Below are 23,413 nucleotides of genomic sequence, written 5' to 3' on the forward strand. Positions count from 1 at the left end.
ATGTTTTTTGTAAATGAATAGATACAGTGAAATCTGTCCTAAACTGAACCCTCTACAAGCCCTGAAACCTGCCAAAAAAAAACCTTCCACGAGGTCCACTCTAGAAATTTTGTGCATATTAAACTTTCATTATCTAGAAACCTGTTTAAACTGACCTTCAACTAGCTAGGTTCCAGTCTGTGGCATCTATAAGTGTTTGTATATTATACCTCTATTATCTAGAAACCTGTGTAAACTGACCTACAACTAGCTAGGTTCCAGTATGTGGCATCTACAAGTGTTTGTATATAATACCTCTATTATCTAGAAACCTGTGTAAACTGACCTACAGCTTGGTCCTAGTCAGTGACATTTATGCGTATATCTATATATCAGGTTTTCACTGTGGACACCTTAAGTGTTAATTATTGATACACCAAATATAATCGTAATGACTGGGTAAGACACTTACTATTTTTGCTTGGTAGTCCACAGAACTAGTTGAATAGATTATTTACTAATCCTTCGCAATCTTCAGCATGAAACATCAGAAGTAATCGACTGTAGGGGACTTAAGATAACTACTGCCATAAAAATATGATGAAGTTTTAGGAAAAGTTTAACAATTATCATGCAATATATCTTATTTTCAGCAATTTTCTAAATTTTAAAAAAAGGAACATTCTTATTTTATAATATCATTAGTCCAAAAGACCAGTTAGGTTAGGTGATTCACTAGTCCTTGCTGAACTCTACTAGTCCAAACTCCAGGACTAGCGGACTAGTGTTAGTGTCGACCCCTGATTATTATGACAAGTATCCTTTTATATTACTGATAAATCATAAACCAAAGACAGGCAAACATTTCTGGTTTAATTTATAGCAATTAGCTAAGTTTCAAATCAGAAAACACCACTAAGGTCTTTAATCTGTTTATATTCTAAGGATCATGTTTAAATGCCCATATATATATATCTTAATATACATGTATATAACAAACATTTCAAATATTTGTTGTAACTCAATTTACCTTTTATCGTTCTGTGACTTAAAATTGGATGTAAAATTAAACCATTTGTTGACAACACAAGTATCATACTTATTTTAAACATGTATGCTTGCTGACTTTTGGCTATATTTTTGTAAATATAGAAACTGTTATTATTATAAAAAGTTATTTTCCAAGTATAAAAGAAGTGTATATAACGTTAATTGAAAAAAACAAAAACGAAAGTATCTGAAAACTTATTACACTATTTTTATACTTAGCCGGAGCCTTCAGCAAAGTTAAAATTTCTGTCAAATAATTTCTATCTGGTTATGCAGGTATACAATATACACTGTCTACTATAAATAACCTTCTGTGTCCCCACATAGAAACAATATGGCCATGGTACAGCTTAATACTCATCAAGGTAGGATTATGATACTAAACGCAAGAAATTGGATTTATATCAATTGTACTCTCCCTCTTATATTTGATCATTTTAAATATGTAAGAATATAATATTATTATAATCATGAAAATGTGGAAAATCTGCAAGGATGCATCTTTATGAAAACATATATATTAAAAGAAGTTTTTGAGTCATTAAATTGTAAGCACTAGTATATATAGCTAAACGCAAAAAAACTGACATATATATATATATGCATTTTGTCAATACTTAACCAGTTATCTCCCTTATATTCTGTCTTTCTGTTTTTAAGTAGCTAGGTACCTATGAAAACATAGACAGTAAAATTAAGTAATTTTTTTGAGGTTAAAAACAGAATGCAAGTTATTATGATAAACATTTGTATGACCTTGTCAAAATGCTTGTTTTATTTACTTCATCTAATGCAATGTGTTACAATCACATATTCTATGATTTAAGTAGACACAGTGTACATATATAAACATTAAGAGTGAAGAATTAAGTAAGCTTTTTGAGATTAACGATAGAACATAAGTTATCATTTTACATTTAAATCTTCCCGTAATTGTTCTTTATTGCCAAAAAGTCATCTTTTAAAATTCATGAGAACTATATATTCCCAACAACATCACACTGTGAAATTCACACACGAAATTCATGTGAATTTCATTTAGAAAATGGCAGTTCACATATTATTTCAAGTGAATATCAGTACCAAAGTTTTCTTTACATGAATTTCATATAAAAATATTCAAAAGTGAAATTCTCCCAAAAATGAAAAGAAAGAAAACTTAACAAGTCCAAATTATCAACTGACTCAAAACCGAAAAATGTTGTTTGCATGAATTTCACCTGAGGACAATTTGAGAGTGTCAAACTTGAATTGTTTACAAATTAACCAACATAATTTCATGAAAAATTATTTTCTTGTTTCACAAACAAATTTAACAGTTTTGAGTTTGTAGTTCGAGATTATGGAGTATGTGGAACTACTTTACAAGAACAAGTTTGCCATCACTGTATAGTGAAAATAACAGACACCAAAAATAACACTGTATACAGTATTTGGCAAAGTGAAAGTTAACATGTATATAGGTAAACCACAAATACTAAATAAAACCATTTAAGTACAATTATCACAATCTGTCTATATAAATTCTCTAACAAAAAATAAATTGACAATCAAAATCCTTGTGAAGGTACATCTGGTAATTAACTGACTTTGTGAGAAATAAAATCTGATAGACAACACAATGGTATGACGAGATGGTACATGGCACTTAAAGATCATTTCTACTAACTCACTATGTGTAATGTAACCGTACCGAAATTGTACATTGATGTAAAAATGACCAACAAGTATTGGACGTACTAACTGTAAGCAGCGATATAAACCCAGGAGATCATGTTTTATGAATGGGATGAATGCGACGAAGCCAAAAATATGTTTCCCTTTTTTTTTTACAACCATCCCCGACGTTTTATGAACAATTTTTACATTGTAGCTAAATGCATAAAAAGGGCTTGAAATGAAAGAACCTCATGATTGACCCGTAAGCTCAGTTTTTACAAGGCTTTTATTAGCTTAGTATGTGGTTAACACAGCTCGTCAAAATATGATTAAAAGTATCCGAAATTTTACAATTAATTTTCATGTATTTTGAGGTCCGGGAATTATCCTGATTATCATTTTAGGCAGTTTTTGTAACAAAATTCAATGTTTGAAAAATATTTCTAGATTAAATATTCATGTATACTTTGAATACCACAGCTCTGACAGGCTAGTATCATTGTTTCAGTAATACGAAGCAGTAAATGCCTTAAGTCAAACAAAGATCCAGGCCATGCCCATCTACTATAGTGTTATCTATAGCAGCGTTTCTTCTATTGGAATGATCACTAGATAATAATGTCATATGACATCGCCATGTCATATGACATTCTCCGACATTCTGAATCACATGACATCATATTAAATATAAGACATTTGATCACATAGCATCCAAATGTATGACTTTATATGGCCATGACATTCACTGATCATATGCCACCATCAAATCACATGACGTCATCATATCACATGACACTTACTGATCATATGCCACCATCAAATCACAAGACGTCATCAGATCGCATGACACTTACTGATCATATGACATCATCAGATCACATGATGTTAAACTTGTTTGTGGGCATGGCATGTTATGACATCATATCAAAATATCTTAATAATCTTAAATAAATTCTTATCTTGAATCACAAGTGTTCATCAAATAACATGTCATCTCATAATAACATTGATAATGACTCTGATGTCACCCTTCTAATGATGTCAGTATTGAAGACATCAACTTGATGTAAATTTCAGATGACGTCATCTTTATGCCATGTTTCCTATGACAACCTACTAGGAAGTACAATATAACACAGCTACACTATCACAGGAAAATAACCCATCACAGGAACCTTTCTACCCTAGGCTGGTAATGGACTCAACTTCTCTCTATAGTCAACCTGAAAAAGGTTGGCATCAGACCTGCTCCATTGGTACTATAGGGATCAATCTATGCCCTTTATTACAACTGAAGAACCACCCTCTCTCTGAAGTGGAAGAATCTGTCACCATCCTTATAATCACAAGGAGCGCATCCTTAATCTCCCTTCACCAGTAGTGGAATCCCCCTTCCATTGGAACAGTCCATTTCTGTTGGTAGGGGTGATTATGTTTTGCACATAACATCCATCCACAGGTAATTGTAATTCTGGTCACCCCTTTAATGACATAGAATTACCTTCTGCACACTACTATCAGGGATGAATCCATATGTGATTGTGGGTCCGGGGATGAGAGGTTGAGTTATTATCACGTATCATGCATCTTATACATGTCTTTTGTAGAGAGTCTGCTTTCTAAACTGTTCCGCAATTCAACTAATGTCAATTTCATCTGGAAAGAGAATGTTTTTAAATTAATAGTCACTTTTCTTTTGAGATTGTGAAAACTGCCAAAAATATCAGGATAAAAAAATTGTATTCAAAACTTTAGGCTCAACTTTCAAATTACAGGAATCCTAGTCTTCATGATTTGAATAGAAATATATCTCATAAAAAATATTTGCAAAGTACAAATTCACTTTTTACTCATGAAATACAATTATGGTTTACAAACAAAAAGTAATCTTAGGCTCACTGTACCACTGCCAAAATATATAATTCAGATTTTAAAAATATGTGTTTGGGAATGACTATAAAGCTTTGATAAACCATTTTTGGAAAAAAAACCTTGACCTCGAATTACGTGACTTTTATGAGAAATAATAAAGAGGAAAGAAACAAAATACTATCAACAACAGTTTTCGGAATGTAAAAAAACAATTACGGCTAGACCAGGGTTTGAACCCAGGACTTCAGATTGATATACTACCATTCTAACCTGTTGTGCTATCTACATGGACAACAGTAGTGACCTGACCAGCTGTGCTTCAGTTATATCCAAACAAATACTAAGGGGAGGTAACTATATATAGGAAAAATCGTAGCTGTCAACTCTCCCACATTTTGACCAAAATTTACCACTCTCCTTGAAACTCCCTCATTCAAGCCCAATATCACTAAAACTCAAGATCTACGTCCTGTGGTCAACTGATCTCCTAGCAACTGCAGGGTGCGTGTTATGATCAAAACAGGTGTGTCTGAATCAATGAATGCTTTTGGAGTAATTTTGATACATGCCATACAAGCCATTCAGCTGATTGATGTGTCTCGCCTATGCCCCGCTTTGACCATCAATGCACATATCAGAGAGACTAACTTAAATGCCAAAACTTAATGTTGATGGAGATACTGACAAAGTAAACGAACCATGAAAGGTAGGATGCAATCATTATTTGATGCATGGGCCGAGATGTACTACTTAATGGAAAAACAACACTTTAGTCTCGCTTCCACTTCATGGCGGTGAGACAAAAAGGTAAAGATAAATTGAGGAGAAGTTTCAGTCACGTGTCACACACATTCTCCCTCAATGGATATGTGGAATGAGAGAGATCTCCTTTATGACAAATCACTAGCAGTGCAACAGGGATCCTTAACCCTTTCACCACTGTAGACCATAATTGACTCATCCAGATCAATGCATGGTAGAGTCTACTAAAGTTATAACATAGGGGTGAAAGGGTTAAGGAAAATTTAGTGCCCCCCACAACAAAGATGTCTCGGCCGGTTGTATTGTACCTGATCAATGAGCGTAATCGATGAGGACAGGATTTCCTTCCATTTATCTATTTCACGTTCGTACAGGTACTGCTGCTGTTTCAGAACACCCACCCACTCGTCCTGAGATTTTGGACTACAGAAAAATAAACAGATTAGATAAAACATTTATACACTTCAAATTTCTGAAAACAAATATATAATGGTTTGTGAAACATCTCTGGATACATCAGATTTCTAAAAAGACACTGAGGTCTTCAGATTTCTATAAAACGATAATGTTTATCACAACATTTCAGTTTGACTTTGAAAAACAAAAGCTATCTAAATCATTACTGGACTCTATAGATTTCTAAAAGACATTGATGTCTTCAGATTTCTATAAAATAAATAAGGATTATTAAACCAAGTTTTTTCGACTTTTGAAAAACTTTTGCTTTTTAAAAACAACTCCGGACTCTTTAAGTTTCTGAAAAGACATTAATGTCTCAAGATTTCTATAAAACAATACTGAATATCACAAAATAAATTATACACTTATTGAAAGATCTCCGGAAATTTTAATGTATGTAGAGTTGGGATGTAGGATATCTGCTTAACTAAGTGTTGTCAGTATTACAAACTTACGTTGTTTGGTCGACATTGGGCGATGCGTTAGGCGAGTACAACATGGTAGCAAAACCCTCCAAGGACCAGAGTTTGTAAAATAGTATGGCATTAAATACCACCAATAAGACGAGCCTGAAAATAAAGACACATGTCATCACTTACTTAAGTGGAACGATAACTATCAACAGTAAGAGCAAATATTTTGATGTTGTGTGTTGACGTTTGGTATATTTTGTCTTTGTGTATTGATAATGTGGTATATTTTGTCTTTGTGTAGTGATAATGTGGTAAATTTTGTCCTTGTGTATTGATAATGTGGTATATTTTGTCTTTGTGTATTGATAATGTTGTATATTTTGTCCTTGTGTATTGATAATGTTGTATATTTTGTCTTTGTGTATTGATAATGTTGTATATTTTGTCTTGGTGTATTGATAATGTGGTATATTTTGTCTTTGTGTATTGATAATGTGGTATATTTTGTCCTTGTATATTGATAATGTTGTATATTTTGTGTTTGTGTATTGATAATGTTGTATATTTTGTCCTTGTGTATTGATAATGTGGTATATTTTGTCTTGAAGTATTGAATTGAGCTTTATTTTGATGCTGTGGTATATAATTTTAGCATGGTCTTTTGACGTTTTTAAATACTTTTTGCCTCTGTATGCTAACATCGTGGTATATTTTGTCCTTGTGTAATAATGCTGTGGTTTATTTTGTCTTTGTAGATATTGCAGTATATTTTGTATTTGTCTGTTGACGTTTTGAGATATACTTTTCCTGTCTGCAAACGTTGAGCTATATTTTGTCCATGTGTGTTGATACTATGGGTATATATTTTATTTTCCCTCTTGTACTGGATCCAGTATTTACAAAAACATATTATAATTTGACCCAAACACTTCAAACATAAACAAATTATGCTCTCAACTTTGATCAGCACTAGAGAATGTGAAAAATTGAAAAAGCTATAAACTATCTCAGGCATGCGGCATATTCTGTTCTTTTTTGATTATTAGAAACGGCCCCATATATAGTTAATACCATTTTCGTTTAAACGGTCAAACTGGTCGGACCATTTGTTCGTTTATTAAATAAGGTCGGACATAGTAATCTGATGCTGCTTTGGGGTGGGCCTTGACAAAGCCTTGCAAGACCTGCATAAACATTTGCAGGTCCGCCAGGATTTATACCTGAATTTGTTACATTAGTAAACGGCCAAACAGGTTGTTCTGCATAAACGAACAGGCCCCTAGTCTCGGGTACGGTCATCAATACTTACACAACAAGGATTATTCTGACTAAGGTGTCAGCATTTAGTTTCATCAATTTTTCTTCTCTGTTTTGTGATACAGCTGAAAATAATCAAATACATCAAAAATTGAATCAATATCTTGGGTAACAGTGTACCAGGAAAGTTTGGCTGCAGTTAAATTTCAAAACTTATGTCAAATAGATCTGTCTAATAAAACAAAAGAGCCAAAACTTATTTTGGGGAGTGAAAAACATTCTGTCACGGGGTCTAGATCTACTGAAGCTCATTAATTGAATGAATCATTTGGTTAGTTTAATTAGCGGGATTTAAAAGGAAATTGTAAATAAATTTATGGACTAGCAATATTTGAAAAAAAACTGCCTTCAGGCTAATACGTATACTCTAAACAGGAAATTAAGCTCTGACAGTACCAGAAACTTACAAATTGTTTATGTATCAAAGCAATAACTCACAACTTATTCATGAAGCAGAAACTTATAACTTACTGGGGATTGGGCTCTTAACCCTTTCACCTCTATAGACCATAATAGACTCATCCAGATCAATGTATGGTAGCTATAGAGTCTACTAAAGTTACCTAGGGGTGAAAGGGTTAAGCCAAATTGTATATCACGTAAGAAGAGGAGAGAAAGAGACTTTAGACCAAGTACATGTGTATATTGTGAATGAGAATGAATTGGGGAACTTCAAGCTGTACATATAGTCATATACTTACATCGTATAGGAGATGGGGGAACTGCCTGTGGCGTATGACGTGATTGCTTGCTTTTGTTTTCCATCAGAGACAGATGTCGAGACATGCCGGGCTTGCTTGGCTTCAGTGTTGCGTTTTCCATGTTAGCTGTGTTGGTGCGTGTCCGTCGTTTGCGGAGTTTCCGTTTCAGCGACTGCGTCTGCGATCCCTTAGTGGTCTCCTGTAAACTGTCTACCTCTCGCTTCAAGTGCGTGTCCAGGGTTTTGAAGAAGTCTTCAGATCCCTGATAGCCATTCTTTTCTATCATGCCTGAGTAAATGTGTATGCAAACAATCAGTTCGTTTTATATCTGGTGATTTAACAAGGTATCTCTTAACTCATTCACCCCTGAAGACACATTTGAACTCTTCCAATTTAAAGGCCGAAATAGATCATTAAGAAATTTCAGGGGTGAATAAGTTAATATCATGTGGTGGGAAGCGCACATGAGTTTTCTCTGGGTACTCTGGTTTACTCCCAAACGAAGACCCGACTGTGCGCTATCATCTGGGCCAACAAGAGTGATTAATATAATTAGAATAACTTGTTTTATATTTGTTGTAAAATAAATTTTAATATCGTGTTGTGATGCCCAAATGTTATAGATGAAATTTAATTGTAGAGATACACACCTAGTATGAAAACCTGAAGGTTTATTTTTAAACATTGACTTATATTAGTGTACAACAATTGGTTGAAACATAATCACGTGGAGGTTGGCCATTTGTGATATTGTCTCTGTTTTACTGTTTTTAGAAACAGCAGGTAAATATTCTTTTAATAACATCAATTCAATTGTCACAAAATATCACAATTCTTTCTGTCAAAAGCAGAGATTTCCTCCGAACAATTTTCATACGTTCCATCTTTTTTAATGATTAAAGCCTTTTTAAGCATCTATTACAGCAATTAAGGTACGTGTAGTTATATGGACCTGAAAAGGTGATACTGACCTCGACTTTGTCTCTGTCAATATCATTTTCTATATAGGTCCATATAAACATATATTCACCTCATCAATAGCCCATAATTGGTAACTTTTTACTCACTCTTGGCAAGTCCCCAGACTGATTTCTTGTATCGGATCTCTGTTGTGATGCGTAGCCGAGATTTATGACGTGTCACATGCGATATACAGAACCTGTTGACAACCTGTAACGTAACAAATAAAATATTAGACAACACAATTTTTCGTACAGCCTTATTGGTTGAATCATAATTACGTGGAGGTCAGAGATTTGTGATATTGACTTTATGTTTCTATTTTTAGAAACAGCAAGTAAATATCCTTTTTATGACATCACTTCATTTGTAACATCAAAATTGTTTTAAAGTTGTTTTAAACTTATCCAACTTTTCCCCATCTCAATTTCGGCCCCTAATAATTCCTTGTTTTCATTAAAGGTCATAAACAGCTACATGTTCTCATTATCAAAATTATTTAGATATTCATGGTCATGCCCAAAAAAGGTGGGAACAACAAAAGATTAAATAGTGTATACGAAGAAACTTTCACCCAGATAAATATTCGTCCTTTTTCCGATAAAAAAACAAAGTTCGCCAAGTGTTAATTTTGCCCTTGATTTGTAATTATTATATCCCTGATGTGTACTAGAATTCACTCTCATGATAAATTCATTGGGCAGGGCAAAGAAGGCCATTAAGACTCGGGGCGTTAAGGGTCATTTCCAGCCTCATCAGGGATTTATAATTAGTTGTTATATTTGTTATCTGGAGTAAATGAAGTATGCAAATATGAAATTTCAAATTCATTCGGCAACTGATTTAGGAGATATAGCATTACAAAGAGAGATATTTACACGCATTTTCATATTAATTTTTATTATATAATAATATTTTTATGAAGCCAAAAATGACTCATAAAGCCACAGGTCCTATAAACTGTCGCGAATATTTCCAGTATACACTATTTGAATATATGATCAAATATTATTTACCACGAACGCATCTGCATAGGGAATGCCAGCCATGGAACACTCTGTGTCGACCACATACAGGGATCCGGGCTTAGACAACTTATACAGTGTTTGTTTCTCAAATGTGTGTGAAGACTTCGGTCCGATGGAATAATTAAGTGCCACTGTGTAGCTTAGAGTCCGATGTCTGTTTCCCGATCCATTGGTGTCATCCTGCCAGGGAGAGACAGCCAAGTCTGAAACAGGAATCAACAAAGTTAATTTTAAACTATACATAATGGTGATCATTAGGATTTCCTGTGCTAAGGTGTAAAAATATTTGTGAAGATTTTAATCCTTTCTGACGTAAATATAAAATATGGCTCTGGGAAATGTGCAAAAGTTTAAACGTTCTATTGAAATTATCTTATTGACCTCGTGTTGAATTAAATAAAAAAGATATTTTGAAAGTATAGTGCAGATGGTTAAGCTTGTTCAGGCAGACACTCTGGGTGAAAGCACAATGTCGGCATAGAGAGGGTTGGCACATACAATGCTGATGCATTTAGAGTGGGGACACCGACATGGATGAAGACAGTGTCAGTATAAAGAGGGGATAACTACTGATGCATTTAAACAGGTGCAGTCTCCAGATGAAGGCAGTGTTGGTATTAAGATTGAATTACTTACTACTGTTGCATTTAGACATGTGACAACATGCAACACTTTGGATGAAGAAAAGGGGGAAACTGTTTTTGCATTTGCACAGATGGATACTCAGTATGAAGGCAGTGTCGGCATAAAGAGGGGCATACTTACTACTGTTTCGTTTAGACTGATGGACACTTTGGATGAAGACAGTGTCGGTATAAGACAGATATACATATCCTAAGTACTGTTTTGTTTAGACTGATGGACACTTTGGATGAAGGCAATGTCGGTATAAAGAGGGGCATACATACTACTGTTTTGTTTAGACTGATGAACACTTTGGATGAAGGCAGTGTCGGTATAAAGAGGGGCATACTTACTACTGTTATATTTAGACTGATGAACACTTTGGATGACGGCAGGGTCGGTATAAAGAGGGGCATACTTATTACTGATTACTGTTTCGTTTAGACAGATGGACACTTTGGATGAAGGCAGTGTCAGTATAAAGAGGGGCACACTAACTACTGTTTTGTTTAGACTGATGGACACTTTGGATGAAGGCAATGTCGGTATAAAGAGGGGCATACTTACTACTGTTATATTTAGACTGATGAACACTTTGGATGACGGCAGTGTCGGTATAAAGAGGGGCATACTTACTACTGTTTGGTTTAGACTGATGGACATTTAGGATGAAGGCAGTGTCGGTATAAAGACAGATATACATATACTAACTATTGTTTCGTTTAGACTGATGGACACTTGGATGAAGGCAGTGTCAGTATAAAGAGGGGCATACTTACTACTGTTTCGTTTAGACTGATGAACACTTTGTATGAAGGGAGTGTCGTTATACAGAAGATCAAACAACTTCTCCACTTGGATATGGTACACAGAAAACAGCATTTGTTTACAGAAGTGGTTATGGTCCGACGTACAAACCACCTCTCCTGAAACACAAAGTTTTGTTACACTACAGGAACGCACAAGCAAACAGTTATAAAAAGTCACCAGTGGTGAACAATTTCATATATAGAATACTAGCCTGCACATTGTTTTAAAAAGTTCTACTACATTTCTACTGATATTTGTAAAATTCATGTACATTGTTCTGATGATGGCCAAAACATGTAAACTGGATTGAATTTGCAGAGACGCCTTATCTTAAGTTGTCTGGTCATCTCTTCTTTTGAATTTCTATTACTCTTATGGCCAGACTAGTGAATCCCATTTAGGAATACATCAGCTGTGGTACGCAGAACTTCATTAGCAGACATTGAATCTCATTTTCTGCTGTGATTATATTTTTATAGTTTATATTGTAAATATTTACTTGCCCCAACTTAAAATCTACTACCTAGCTCTAGATCTGAGTGCCAGGTGGCTATTGGAATTGTAAACCATTGAGCACAATAATAATCCTCATTAATTCATTCACCCCTGAAATTTCATAATGAACTATTCCAAACTTTGAATTGGAAGAGTTCAAATGTGTCTTCTGGAGTGAATGAGTTAATATAAAGATAAGTGAAATATTTTTGTACATGTTGCTCATTTAAGCATGTCTAACCATAGAAAACATCAAAACACTGTTTTTCTCTGATTTTTTTCTCTCTGCACAAACTGTTTGCAAATATGGGGTATGCTATAAATCTCGCTGAAGAATTCATCTTCGTCAAAAAAGCTGAGGGGAAACATTGATATTTTCAAAATGGAAACCAGCCCAAACAGATTTTCATGATTTCTGAGCTTATTCTGGTAGGTGGAATGAAAGAAAAAAATTCTTTCATGCCCAAGGGTGTAGGATAGGGAAATTCCACCATCAGTATTTTCAAATTTGGCAAAACTCAATTGGCAAAGCCTCAGGTTTTACAAAATTTGAAAACCCTCAGGTGAAATTTCCCTATCCTACACCCCTTGGCATGGAAGAGTCTTATAATTATCTATACCATATGGTGCCAGCAGACAACACATTTCAGAATTTGTCAAAAAGAGAGAGCATCAACAGTACTAAAAGAGTTAAGATATTTTTTTCAGCAACCTCATGGCTGATACATAACTTTGAGGGACATGAATGCCGGTGGCGTGAAATTTTCATTAAATATCTAGCAAGAAATTAAATGTATGTCTTGAGTTTTGTGATAATTTTTGGAAATTATGTAATGAAATTTAAAATGTGCAAGGCCATACTGTCACTGTATGACAAGAAGTTGAAGTGTGTTCCTTCAGTGTTTTGGTAATTTTGAAAATATGTAATTGGATTATGTGCCATGCCATACACTGGTGGACCCTTAACGTGTATTTTTTTCATTTTTTTGTTTAATTTTCAAAAATCGTTTAGTTGTTCTCTTTTTGTGTGTATTTTTTGGATTATCGTTTATATTTGACGAGTTACCGTTTATTGATTAAACCGACGTTTATTCTTCGAAGACTTGTGTTTAGTTTTGAGTATAACCGTTTATTTTTAAAACTGAGTGTTTGTTTNATGATTGCTATGATCGACACATCTGAGGGCTGTTCTTTCTGATACATCAAGACCATCACAAAAGAAAGACATTTTAATCTTTTTAATAACCAATGTCCAAGAAATCCACAAGTATGGTGATTTTTTCTCTCTGTTTCAGGAGGTCAAATGAGTAAAGTTACAGAAAAGCCTCATGAATCTTATTCTTTGACGGGCAGTGGTTGTCCTGGTTACTGTTTAAACGCTACAGGATCAATTGTCTTAAGTTTGTGTTATCTGAAATGATCTACCAATTCACATAATTTAATGTCCAGCCATTTTGGCCAGAAACTGTGGCGTATTGTGCTTGACCAGTGACTCTCGAATGTGTCCGTAAGGGGACTGTACCTTCGCTTTCGTCCGTTGTATCACTCTGATCTGTCGGGAGATCTAGTGACGCCATGTTAGGAGATTTGTCCATCTTTGTGAAGTCCAGTACCTCTGGGGGTTTTCCCTCACCAATGTCTTCGTCCACTATATCACCGACAGGGACAACCTCGGACGAGTCAGTGTTTTCACACTGAAAAACACAGATCAGTTACAAGTAGGTTATGAACGAAAAAAACAAGAGAATACAAAATTTTCTCTAAAATTGTAGCTGGAACTCAAAATTTAGAAAACTCGGTCAAAATTATAACAAAGGAAAGATTTACATGGAGACCTCTGACAAAAATACAACTTGCCTCAATTATATTAATTTTCAAGGTAAAAATAATTGTTTTTAATAGTTTGGTTTGGTTTAATTTTGTTTAACCTCCTATTAACAGCCGAGGTCATTTTAAAGGACGTGCCTCCATGTGTGTAGTGTATGCGTGCTTGCGTGTGTGTATGCAGGACACAGGGTATGTTGATGTGCTTGCCTGCTTGTGATAGCGGCGGATCTGATGCCGACTTTATAGTGCTATCTCACTGTAATACCATGCCAAAGGCACCCCTGGACAGCATTCCATCCGGTCCCATTATACTGACAACGGGTGAACCAGTTGTTGCCATTCCCCTTAATGCTGATCGTTAAGCAGGGAATAACAACCATCATAAACTACCAGTTTTAAGGACATTGGTATGTTCCTGCCCGGGGCCAGAATCCATTGCCTGCCTCACCTGGGCGAACGCGCAACATGTTTTTAATAGCCGTAACATAGCAACAAGATTGATCATACATCTTACAAATGGAATTGAACATCGCTGTGACAGCTTATACAATTGTTGATTCAAAGATACTTACTCATTAAAATTAATACTTTTAGCCAAGAAAATAAAAGAAAGAAATTTTGGTTGTGAACTTTTTTTTTTGGGGGGGGGGGGGGACACAATTTTGCTCCTTTCCCGATGTGCCCAATACATATTATATCCCTTTAAAATATCTCCATCCCATCCTTAACTCCTTAAAGATAAAATTTTAGCCCTATTCCATTAGTGGACAAGGCAAAGTCTTAAGAGGCAATCCATAGTCCCCCATCAGTAATGATTTCTTTATTTACTGAGCTGTAGTACACCTATCTCAGAATAAATGTCATAATGACATACTTCTTTTGTTCAGTAGTTCGTCAGCTAAGACATGCATGTCGGATCTGGTAACGCCAGGTCAGGTAGCATAGAAGATATGCCCAGACAAACGTTTTCAAAAATTGAGGTCAAACATCAAACCAAGGGTAGGTCACAGTGGCCTACTTTTTGTACTTGATACTCCATCATCCAAAGATGTACTTGCACACTAAATCTGGTTAGTTCAGGTCAAATAGTATTGAATATATGCCTGAAGACAAACTTTTTGAAAGGTTGAGGTCATTGAAGGTCGATCAAACCATATGTCACAGTGACCTACTTTTTAGACTCAACACTCTACATTCCCAAGATGTACATGCATACTAAATCTGTTACTCCAGGTCAAATAGCATAGAAGACATTCCCCCTAGACAACCTTTTCCATAGATTGAGGTCAAACATCAAACCTTATAGGTCACAGCGACCTACTTTTTGTACTTGACACTCCATATCGCAATATGTACTTGCACACCAAACCTGGTTATTCTACGTGGAATTCTTCAGACAGACTGATGGACAGAATGCAAATACTAAAGAAGCCCTGTAAAATATGAGAGAAATGCTTGAATCATGGGTGAGTTACCCTATTCCATGTGACATGTTTCATCCGTACCTTACTGTTCTCTTCCACTGCCTCTTCGATTCCTGCAGGTGGCGCCACATAGTCGTCATCACTCGACGTCAAACCAAGCTCCTCTCCGTAACTATAGTGGACCCATTGCCAAAGTTCTTTGGGGGACATCGGCTGCCAAACCAAACACATACGTAACATTGATTATATTTTAACAAACACAAGCCATTTTTATACGTATTGAAATGAAGCCTAGAGGTTTAAAGTATAGAACTAACATAGACCAATTTGATATTTATTATAATGTAAATTTTAAAGTCTGTGTAAAATTACAAAACATGCTCATTTGAATAGTTATACATGACTAGTCAATATGTATACTAAAATTTGACCAGTAAATTTCACTGCAGTTTAATTCTTGTCTTTTTTCACCCTCCCCAATAATGAGGGCTGCACCCTCCACAACGAGGGCGAATTTGTCATTACAGCGAACATTTGTAAACAACATATTATAAATAGCAATTAAATATGAAGGGCAAACTTAAAACTGGATTTTACTGACACAGGCGAATGTTGGACCGGGCAACAATTTCCCGGTATATAGTATAATATCAGTGAGATAAAAAATACTGACACTTTTAATACATTTTATATATTCAATACATATAGGATCCTACACAAGTTTCTATTTCATATGAGATTTAAATTATGAAACGAGTCTAAGTTTGTTTTCAATTTAGAGAGCCTCTGGCGAGCTAAAATGAAAAAAATTGTGACGAGTTTCATAAATTTTATATGAAATGAGTGTAAGATCCTTTTTATCACATGATCAATATTTGTAACATTTATTTCTGTAAAACGACAATTTTCATGTGACCTTGAAATGTAAAATGCCGCCATTTTGACTCCAGTGTGTTAGTTTGTGACGTCATGTACTTGTCCTTGGCGTGACGTCACAATTGAAACATACAACCACTCACAGGGCTGATAGGTCATAGTACATGGGTATTTATTATAATATGCAAAATAAATCTGACATAGGAACGTTCACTGGATAACACAGTACATTATGTGATAAAACAAGCAAATTCGTGGAATTTGTATATATACAGTTTGAAGAAAATCGGTTAACATTTGTTGCAGTTATTGCACTGAAACGAAGCGTGACAGACAGACAGACTGACGGACGGACAAACCCAAATTGATATCCCCCGTTTCGGTGAAAGCGGGGGATAATAACATTTGACATTCCTTCAGTGGAACACTGCACACAGGTAGAAATAATTGATCTCCAGTACAGTAGTTACTGAGTGAAGCTTTTCTAATCTGTTGAAATTTGAATCCGTAAAAAATAAGTATGTTTACAGTATATTGATATCAATTTCTATGTTTTCTTTATGAAAATATCACCCTTGTTTAACTTATTCACCCCTGAAGACAAATTTAAACTCTTCCAACTCAAAGGTTGGAATAGCTCATCATGATATTTCAAAGGTAAATGAGCTAACACACAACCATGTCCATTTGATTACAAGGCAAGCTTTAATTATAACACCATTACTAATTTCTATAAGGCCAAATCAAAAGATGTTGTTTGTTTTCATAACCCTTACTTACCCTAATTTTGTGTGGCTTCCCTAAACTTTTTTTTATTTCTTATTTTTAAGGAAACACTTATATTGTTAACTTATTCACCCCTGAAGACACATTTGAACTCTTCCAATTCAAAGGATGGATTAGTTCATTGTGAAATTTCAGGGGTGAATGGATTAATGTCAAGATAACTCTGCTATAGAAATTTGGGTTTTCGTGGTTGCTATTATTGATCCAAGAACATAAACACAAACAAATTTGGATGATATACGTGTCTGATGTTTGTTAATAGTAAGGATATCCATGAAAGTTTGTACCATGAAACAATCTTATTGGCTTCAAACCACGAAGGAGAAAGTACCCACCAACATTTCGTATGTAACTCATTCACCCCTGAAGTTTCATAATGAACTATTCCAACCTTTGAATTGGAAGAGTTCAAATGTGTCTTCAGGGGTGAATGAGTTAAAAAATACAGTACCAAGTACACTAATTTTTTCCAGACATGTAACAGGAAACAAACCAATCTTTTGTATGTTTGGCCTATACTCTTGATCATATCCCTACCTATGTTTCTGTATATAACTAGATATAGCTACAGCCACATAATACAAACATTTACCCATTTCTATATATACATTGTATACATATTTGACGATGTTACCTGTGGTGTATCATCATTTAATCATAGCTACATCCACACAAGCATCGATCCGGACCATCTGTGTGAATACAGACACAGAGAGAGAGATCTGCCTTATATTAGTCAACCAACATTTCATAATCATTAACATGTTATTGCGAAAGGTAACAAAAAAACAGCTAAACCCCAAATCTATACTGCAAGTGTTTTAATGAAAAATAGTTTTTTTGACCGGTTTTAACAGTAACCATATATACACTGCAGTAAATAAAAGGGCATGGAGACTTATAACAATGAAATCATCTCCTAATTAAGTCTTATTTGTCAATAGTATTAACACAGATTTAACAAAACCAACTTGAATACAATTATAGCATCACCCACACGAGAGTCAATCCCGACTATGAATATCTGCGTGTACAGACATTGAGATTAGTGTTTTAAATATGTCAACTCACATTTCGCAATCGTATAGTTTACAGGCTATTACGAAAGGTAACAAAATAAACGGCTAATCGGCTAATCCCTAAATAATACTCCTCTACTAATTTTAAATTTAAGGCATGTATTTTGATAAAACCTTGATATTTTGATTTGTTGCAACAGTAACTATACTGCAGTTTTTAAACAGGACACTGATCAACACTAACCCTTTCACCACTGTAGACCATAATGGGCTCATACAGATCAGTGTACTAAAGGTACATAGGGGTCAAAGGATTAAAACGATATAATAATTTCTCGTATCTCAATATTATCAAAGGATTCAACGAAACTGAAACTTGTACACAATTTTTCTGAGAAACAACAAGAATCCTAAATAGCCTTATTTTTTGGAATGATATAATAAATTGAAATTGATACTATAAAGATGCAGTAGGGAGAAGAGAAAGTGTGTGTGTGTGTGTGTGTGTGTGTGGGGGGGGGGGGGTAGTATTATAGTGGGTTGGAGGAATGTCGAAATGTCATAGGGTTTGAGGGTCACGGCTGGGTATTGGATGGGGGAGGGGGGTTTGCTTGGGGTTAAAAATTCATTTCAATCAAATTTGATTAACAGGTAAATTTTAAACAACCAAGAGACGGAACATCTGATCCCCTGATGTAACTGTGATGACAGCTAGCTTAGCAAATATCAAGGCACCACCCACTATAATTTATCATAAAATAATGTTTTGTACCTACAAAATTACAGCTAACTGACCGAAACTATTACAGAACAAACTTTAAAATATACGTTTTCACCGAGTTGTCAAATAAATTACACTGCAAACAGTTTTGTTTTTCAGTTTTAAAATTTGCTGGAATTTAAACATTACAGGGACTTGGATCATTAAAATTATGGTCCAGGTATACGTACATATGCCCTGTTACCAGCTAAAGTTAATATTTAGATAGCCCTGGAGTGAATCATTAATTCACCATGGGAAGAAACTCGGCTAATGGTAATATTTATAACTCGGCTCACGGTAATATTTATAAATCTTGTACTTGTAGCTATATAGTCATCTCACAGGTAAGGTTAAAGGTACATGTGCACACATGTTCTACTTAATGTTACACAGAACATGTGTATACACATGTACCTGTTAGTCTACACACATGTGTTACTGGGTCAGAGTACATGCATACACAAAACTCTGGGTTATTTTATAGGCCTCCAGACATTATGTGACCAAGTATATATTCATTCATAGTTGATCTATCCAAATACAATACAAAGTCATATATAATTACAATTTCACACCTGATTTGTTTTACCATTATTAACACTCGACCTGCATTCAAATGAAGATTTACCCTTAAATGTTTAAATGAGCTATTATAAGACAACTGTTGAACTCTAAAATTTTAACTACAAACATTATGAACCGTCACAATTGTTAAGTTCCACACAGAGTGTTAGAGTTAGAATCAGAACACCTACCTGTTGGAGTGGCCATTGTACTGCAATACCTTAACGAGTTTACCCTAGAACCAGGTACAATACCTGTCAAGAGCTAGCACAGAGTAATTAGAAGAGACCCAGTATTTCGCAGGTATGGGTTATAAATAATACAAAACCGGCGTAAATCCCACAGGTATTGAAAAGTGATCATCGACAGTGCTAGTTCAGGGTCACACTAATACACACAAATGCTGTGCCGGTTTCTGACCATGTGGAGAACTACCTTTGACGAACCTACAGGTACCACTACCTGTATGCATTACTTATAAATACCTTAGAACGGTTATACTTAAGGCAAGCAACTCACAGACAATAGCCTGTGTGGAGTACTAACTGCGATCAATTGATCTGGTCGACTATAGATTTTACATTAAAGTTTGAAGAACTCTAGGTAAGTGTACGAACGGACCTGGAACTTCAAAGCCGATTTGAGCTTTACCAGTGATCTAAAAACATTTTCAAAACATTAATTTTGACAAATATTTGAAAATGTTCATAGAATTTTTTTTTTATAGTTCTAGCACATTGACATTCCATTTGGATTTCTATACAAAAAAAGGTATTCTAATTTTCTAATATTTTTGAAAAATATACAAAAATCCTTTTTGTGTTGATTTTTTGTAAGCTGACAATACTTCAGACAAATGAGGTGAGTTCGCATAGTCTACCTATCTATACACCTGTGCTCCAGTTGTATCAAGCATTGTTAACTTGGATTGTCAAATCTATATCAACGTGTCAATGAAATTTTTCATGAAGCAAAAATTGGAAACTAAAATGTACATCATTTATGTTCTGGAATTTTAAATGATTTAACTTCTGATATAAATATGATTTTTTGCCTTCTTCTGAAACTTGGTTTTAAATAATTCAAAGATTGAAAATTTTGATTAAACCATAATTAATTAAGTGAGCGATATACCTTAACTAACTGTTAAGCTCAGTATGGCCTCCAATCTTCTGGGGATTATTTATTGATTGAAACTTACAAATTAGAAATACAAAATGATAACATTACACACAGTTCTGTTGTGTTATTGTGTTACCTACCTTACTAAAACTGTATAACTTGGAAACCTGCATATAAACCATTGATTTTCCATTGTTAGCTTAATACTGTCTGATTAAGAAACCTGTATTATCTGACCTTGTCTAAATAAAACCCTTTATTAAATTGAAACCTCTAAGCATAAACATTAACTAGCTTAGTCTCCATTCACCCCTGAAAAGTATTGACAATTTTTCAGTCTGTTTATTTAAGAAAATTGATTTTGTCTAAAAATTCCACAAAAAGAAATTAAACCTCAAATCAGACATCTTTACGACTTGAGACATGAATTTTATATGTAAATCTTCATTAATCAGTTGCCAATTTAACGGATTTATATGTTTTTTATCCAGTTGACTATGCAATTTAATGGTAGTTTTGCCAGACACCCCACAATAACAACCTTGGATCAGCGGAACATCTTCATTTGCATACCTACAGACTATCTTTAGGAGGCACGGTAGTCTAGTGGTAGGACGCTTGGCTCCTGACCGAAAGGTTGAGGGTACGATTCACCGCATGGCACTCACAGTGTTGTATCTTTGAACAAGGTGCTTTACTCCGCTTAATTGTTCCAGTCTACTCAGCTGTAAATGAGTACTTGGTTGGGCAGTGCTAGAATTGTTGAATGCTAGCTGTGAAATGGCAGCACCGGCTGTATGCTCCCCAGGGAGTTGAGAAAGATACTGGTTGTGAAGGCCCTATAACCACGGATAATAATTTGTGAACCCCTTTGAGACGACCTATGAACTAAGTTGTGATAAAGCGGTAAATAAGAACCTCAAATTATTATTATTATATATAGTAAGGGAACACAAACATTGATTACCTAATACTATCATCATCTTTCTGTGTGCTTGCCTGTGTCCATACAAACATTATGATCTTTACAATTCATCCTCTTATTAAACCTTGGATCTCTGTTGACCGGCTCTAATTGATCATTAACTCATTCACCCCTGAAATTTCATAATGAACTATTCCATCCTTTGAGTTGGGAGAGTTCAAATGTGTCTTCAGAGGTGAGTGAGTTAATATTACAGCTTCCAGTAAGGAAACACCAATGATAATTTTGCCAGTAATAAATATTTTTCGTTATTAAGAGTCTGACCATACAAACTAGAATGTCCTTGTGTTGTCGGGCGACCTCCAATTACATTACAAATTGGACCAGTGTATGCATAGACTAACATTGATTGGTTTGTCAAAGCTCTAGCAAGGATACACAAATACACTACATGTATTTCTTGTGACAGGAATAGAATACTGTTAACCACTTTGTGGTCTCTAGTTTTTTTTGCATTTATTTAAACGGTCAATTCTGCATGATAGTTTTTTCACAGATTTTAGGTGTAGCTACCATGGCAAAGTGTGCAATGGTAAATACCTGGTTTAATTTGCTATTAATTTAGTAGATTTCATTTTTGTTCAGAATTATTTTTTTTCATATTCATGTAAAAAAAAAAAAAATGGAACCCCCAAATTAAAATCACTCAAACCTGGTGGTCACAAATCATATGTAAGCTTTGTGTGGCCTCTGGCAACTACTGTATATATCAAAACAATTTGTGTTATTGTTTACGTTTTTTTTTGTTATTTCCATCAAATATAGACTACTTTTACCAAAATTTAAGATGAATGACCACAATTAAGAAGTGGAACTCTTTGAAATATGTAAAATAATCACTATCATACCAGGAAAAAAATCATGGTGTCTTCAGCAACTCAAACCAATCTATAAATGTTAGAATTACCACCACTTCATATACTTCAACTTGTACATAAAGCATTAGGCCATAGAAAAGGCTTCCAGTTCATTGTCCATGCATGAAGCACATTTTTCGATTTTTGGCTCATTAATATATGAGCCTTTTATTTATTCTGGTCAATGCCAAAAGGAAGTATGATCTTTCCCACTTAATCAAAGTGGTTCATTAGTGTTTGTGATATTAATTTTGCGAAAGGACATGGTATGTTGTTTGACCCCAACCATGAATTGCAGAGTCATTTTATAGTACAACGGGGTTATATTGACATAATCAATAGTACAGTTGTGGGATCGCACAACGTTACACGATGTGCGGTGTNTTGCAATAACTGTGGTCTGATACCATATTTGTCAATAACTGTGGTCTGATACCATATTTGTCAATAACTGTGGTCAGATACCATATTTGTCAATAACTGTGGTCAGATACCATATTTGTCAATAACTGTCGTCTGNCTTGATGTAAATTGAGGAATGCCTTAACAATTTTTACGGTTTCGTGTTTAAACATATAAACTTGATGTTTACGTTTGTTTCTATATTCTAGCAACATCTATAAACTTATCTTTCTGTCTATACATTCTTATATTTAGAAATTGTGTTTTGTGTTTTTAAACAAACGGAATCGACACATGTAAAATTACAACACAATCCCGTATACAGGTAAACATAAGCACTTTGTACATGTACCTGGACCGTAGTTTTCTCCCCGCCTGAGCACTTACGTAACTCGTCCGGGTAAGGCCGGGGGTGTGAAAATCCAGGTGAAGGGAAGCTATATATAGGCAAACGAATGCAAATAACAAATACTATTCATTACGGTCAAACGGTATCGCATATCAGCTCTGTGTGTCAGGCACTGGTCAGGTAAAACTCCGGACACTCATAAAATTGTTATTTACCTGTTCTGTTAATTTGGAGCTAAACCCATTCTTGACAGCCTAACGGTCGCTGTAATACTGTGTAACACGCATTGTGAAATTGTATAATCTTGATT

At 34.8% G+C, this 23,413-nt stretch overlaps 1 protein-coding gene across 3 annotated transcripts in view; it reads right to left on the reverse strand.

The window, feature by feature from the left end:
- Window positions 1–710: 710 nt before the first annotated feature.
- Window positions 711–23,413, reverse strand: part of LOC110447790 (GRAM domain-containing protein 1B-like) — a 61,728-nt gene continuing 39,025 nt past the window's right edge. For all 3 annotated transcript variants that reach the window (XM_021493699.1, XM_021493698.1, XM_021493700.1), the window contains exons 7-16: window positions 15,462–15,593; window positions 13,652–13,823; window positions 11,604–11,750; window positions 10,189–10,403; window positions 9,280–9,382; window positions 8,213–8,500; window positions 7,504–7,576; window positions 6,237–6,350; window positions 5,631–5,745; window positions 711–4,344 (exon numbers count right to left, since the gene is read on the reverse strand). In XM_021493699.1, coding sequence (XP_021349374.1) covers window positions 4,261–4,344; window positions 5,631–5,745; window positions 6,237–6,350; window positions 7,504–7,576; window positions 8,213–8,500; window positions 9,280–9,382; window positions 10,189–10,403; window positions 11,604–11,750; window positions 13,652–13,823; window positions 15,462–15,593 — 1,443 coding nt within the window. In that variant the 3' untranslated portion in view covers window positions 711–4,260. The remainder of the gene's footprint in view (window positions 4,345–5,630; window positions 5,746–6,236; window positions 6,351–7,503; window positions 7,577–8,212; window positions 8,501–9,279; window positions 9,383–10,188; window positions 10,404–11,603; window positions 11,751–13,651; window positions 13,824–15,461; window positions 15,594–23,413) is intronic.

The sequence above is a fragment of the Mizuhopecten yessoensis genome, unplaced genomic scaffold (genome assembly GCF_002113885.1).
Source record: "Mizuhopecten yessoensis strain PY_sf001 unplaced genomic scaffold, ASM211388v2 scaffold3621, whole genome shotgun sequence".
In the NCBI taxonomy this organism is placed as follows: domain Eukaryota; kingdom Metazoa; phylum Mollusca; class Bivalvia; order Pectinida; family Pectinidae; genus Mizuhopecten; species Mizuhopecten yessoensis.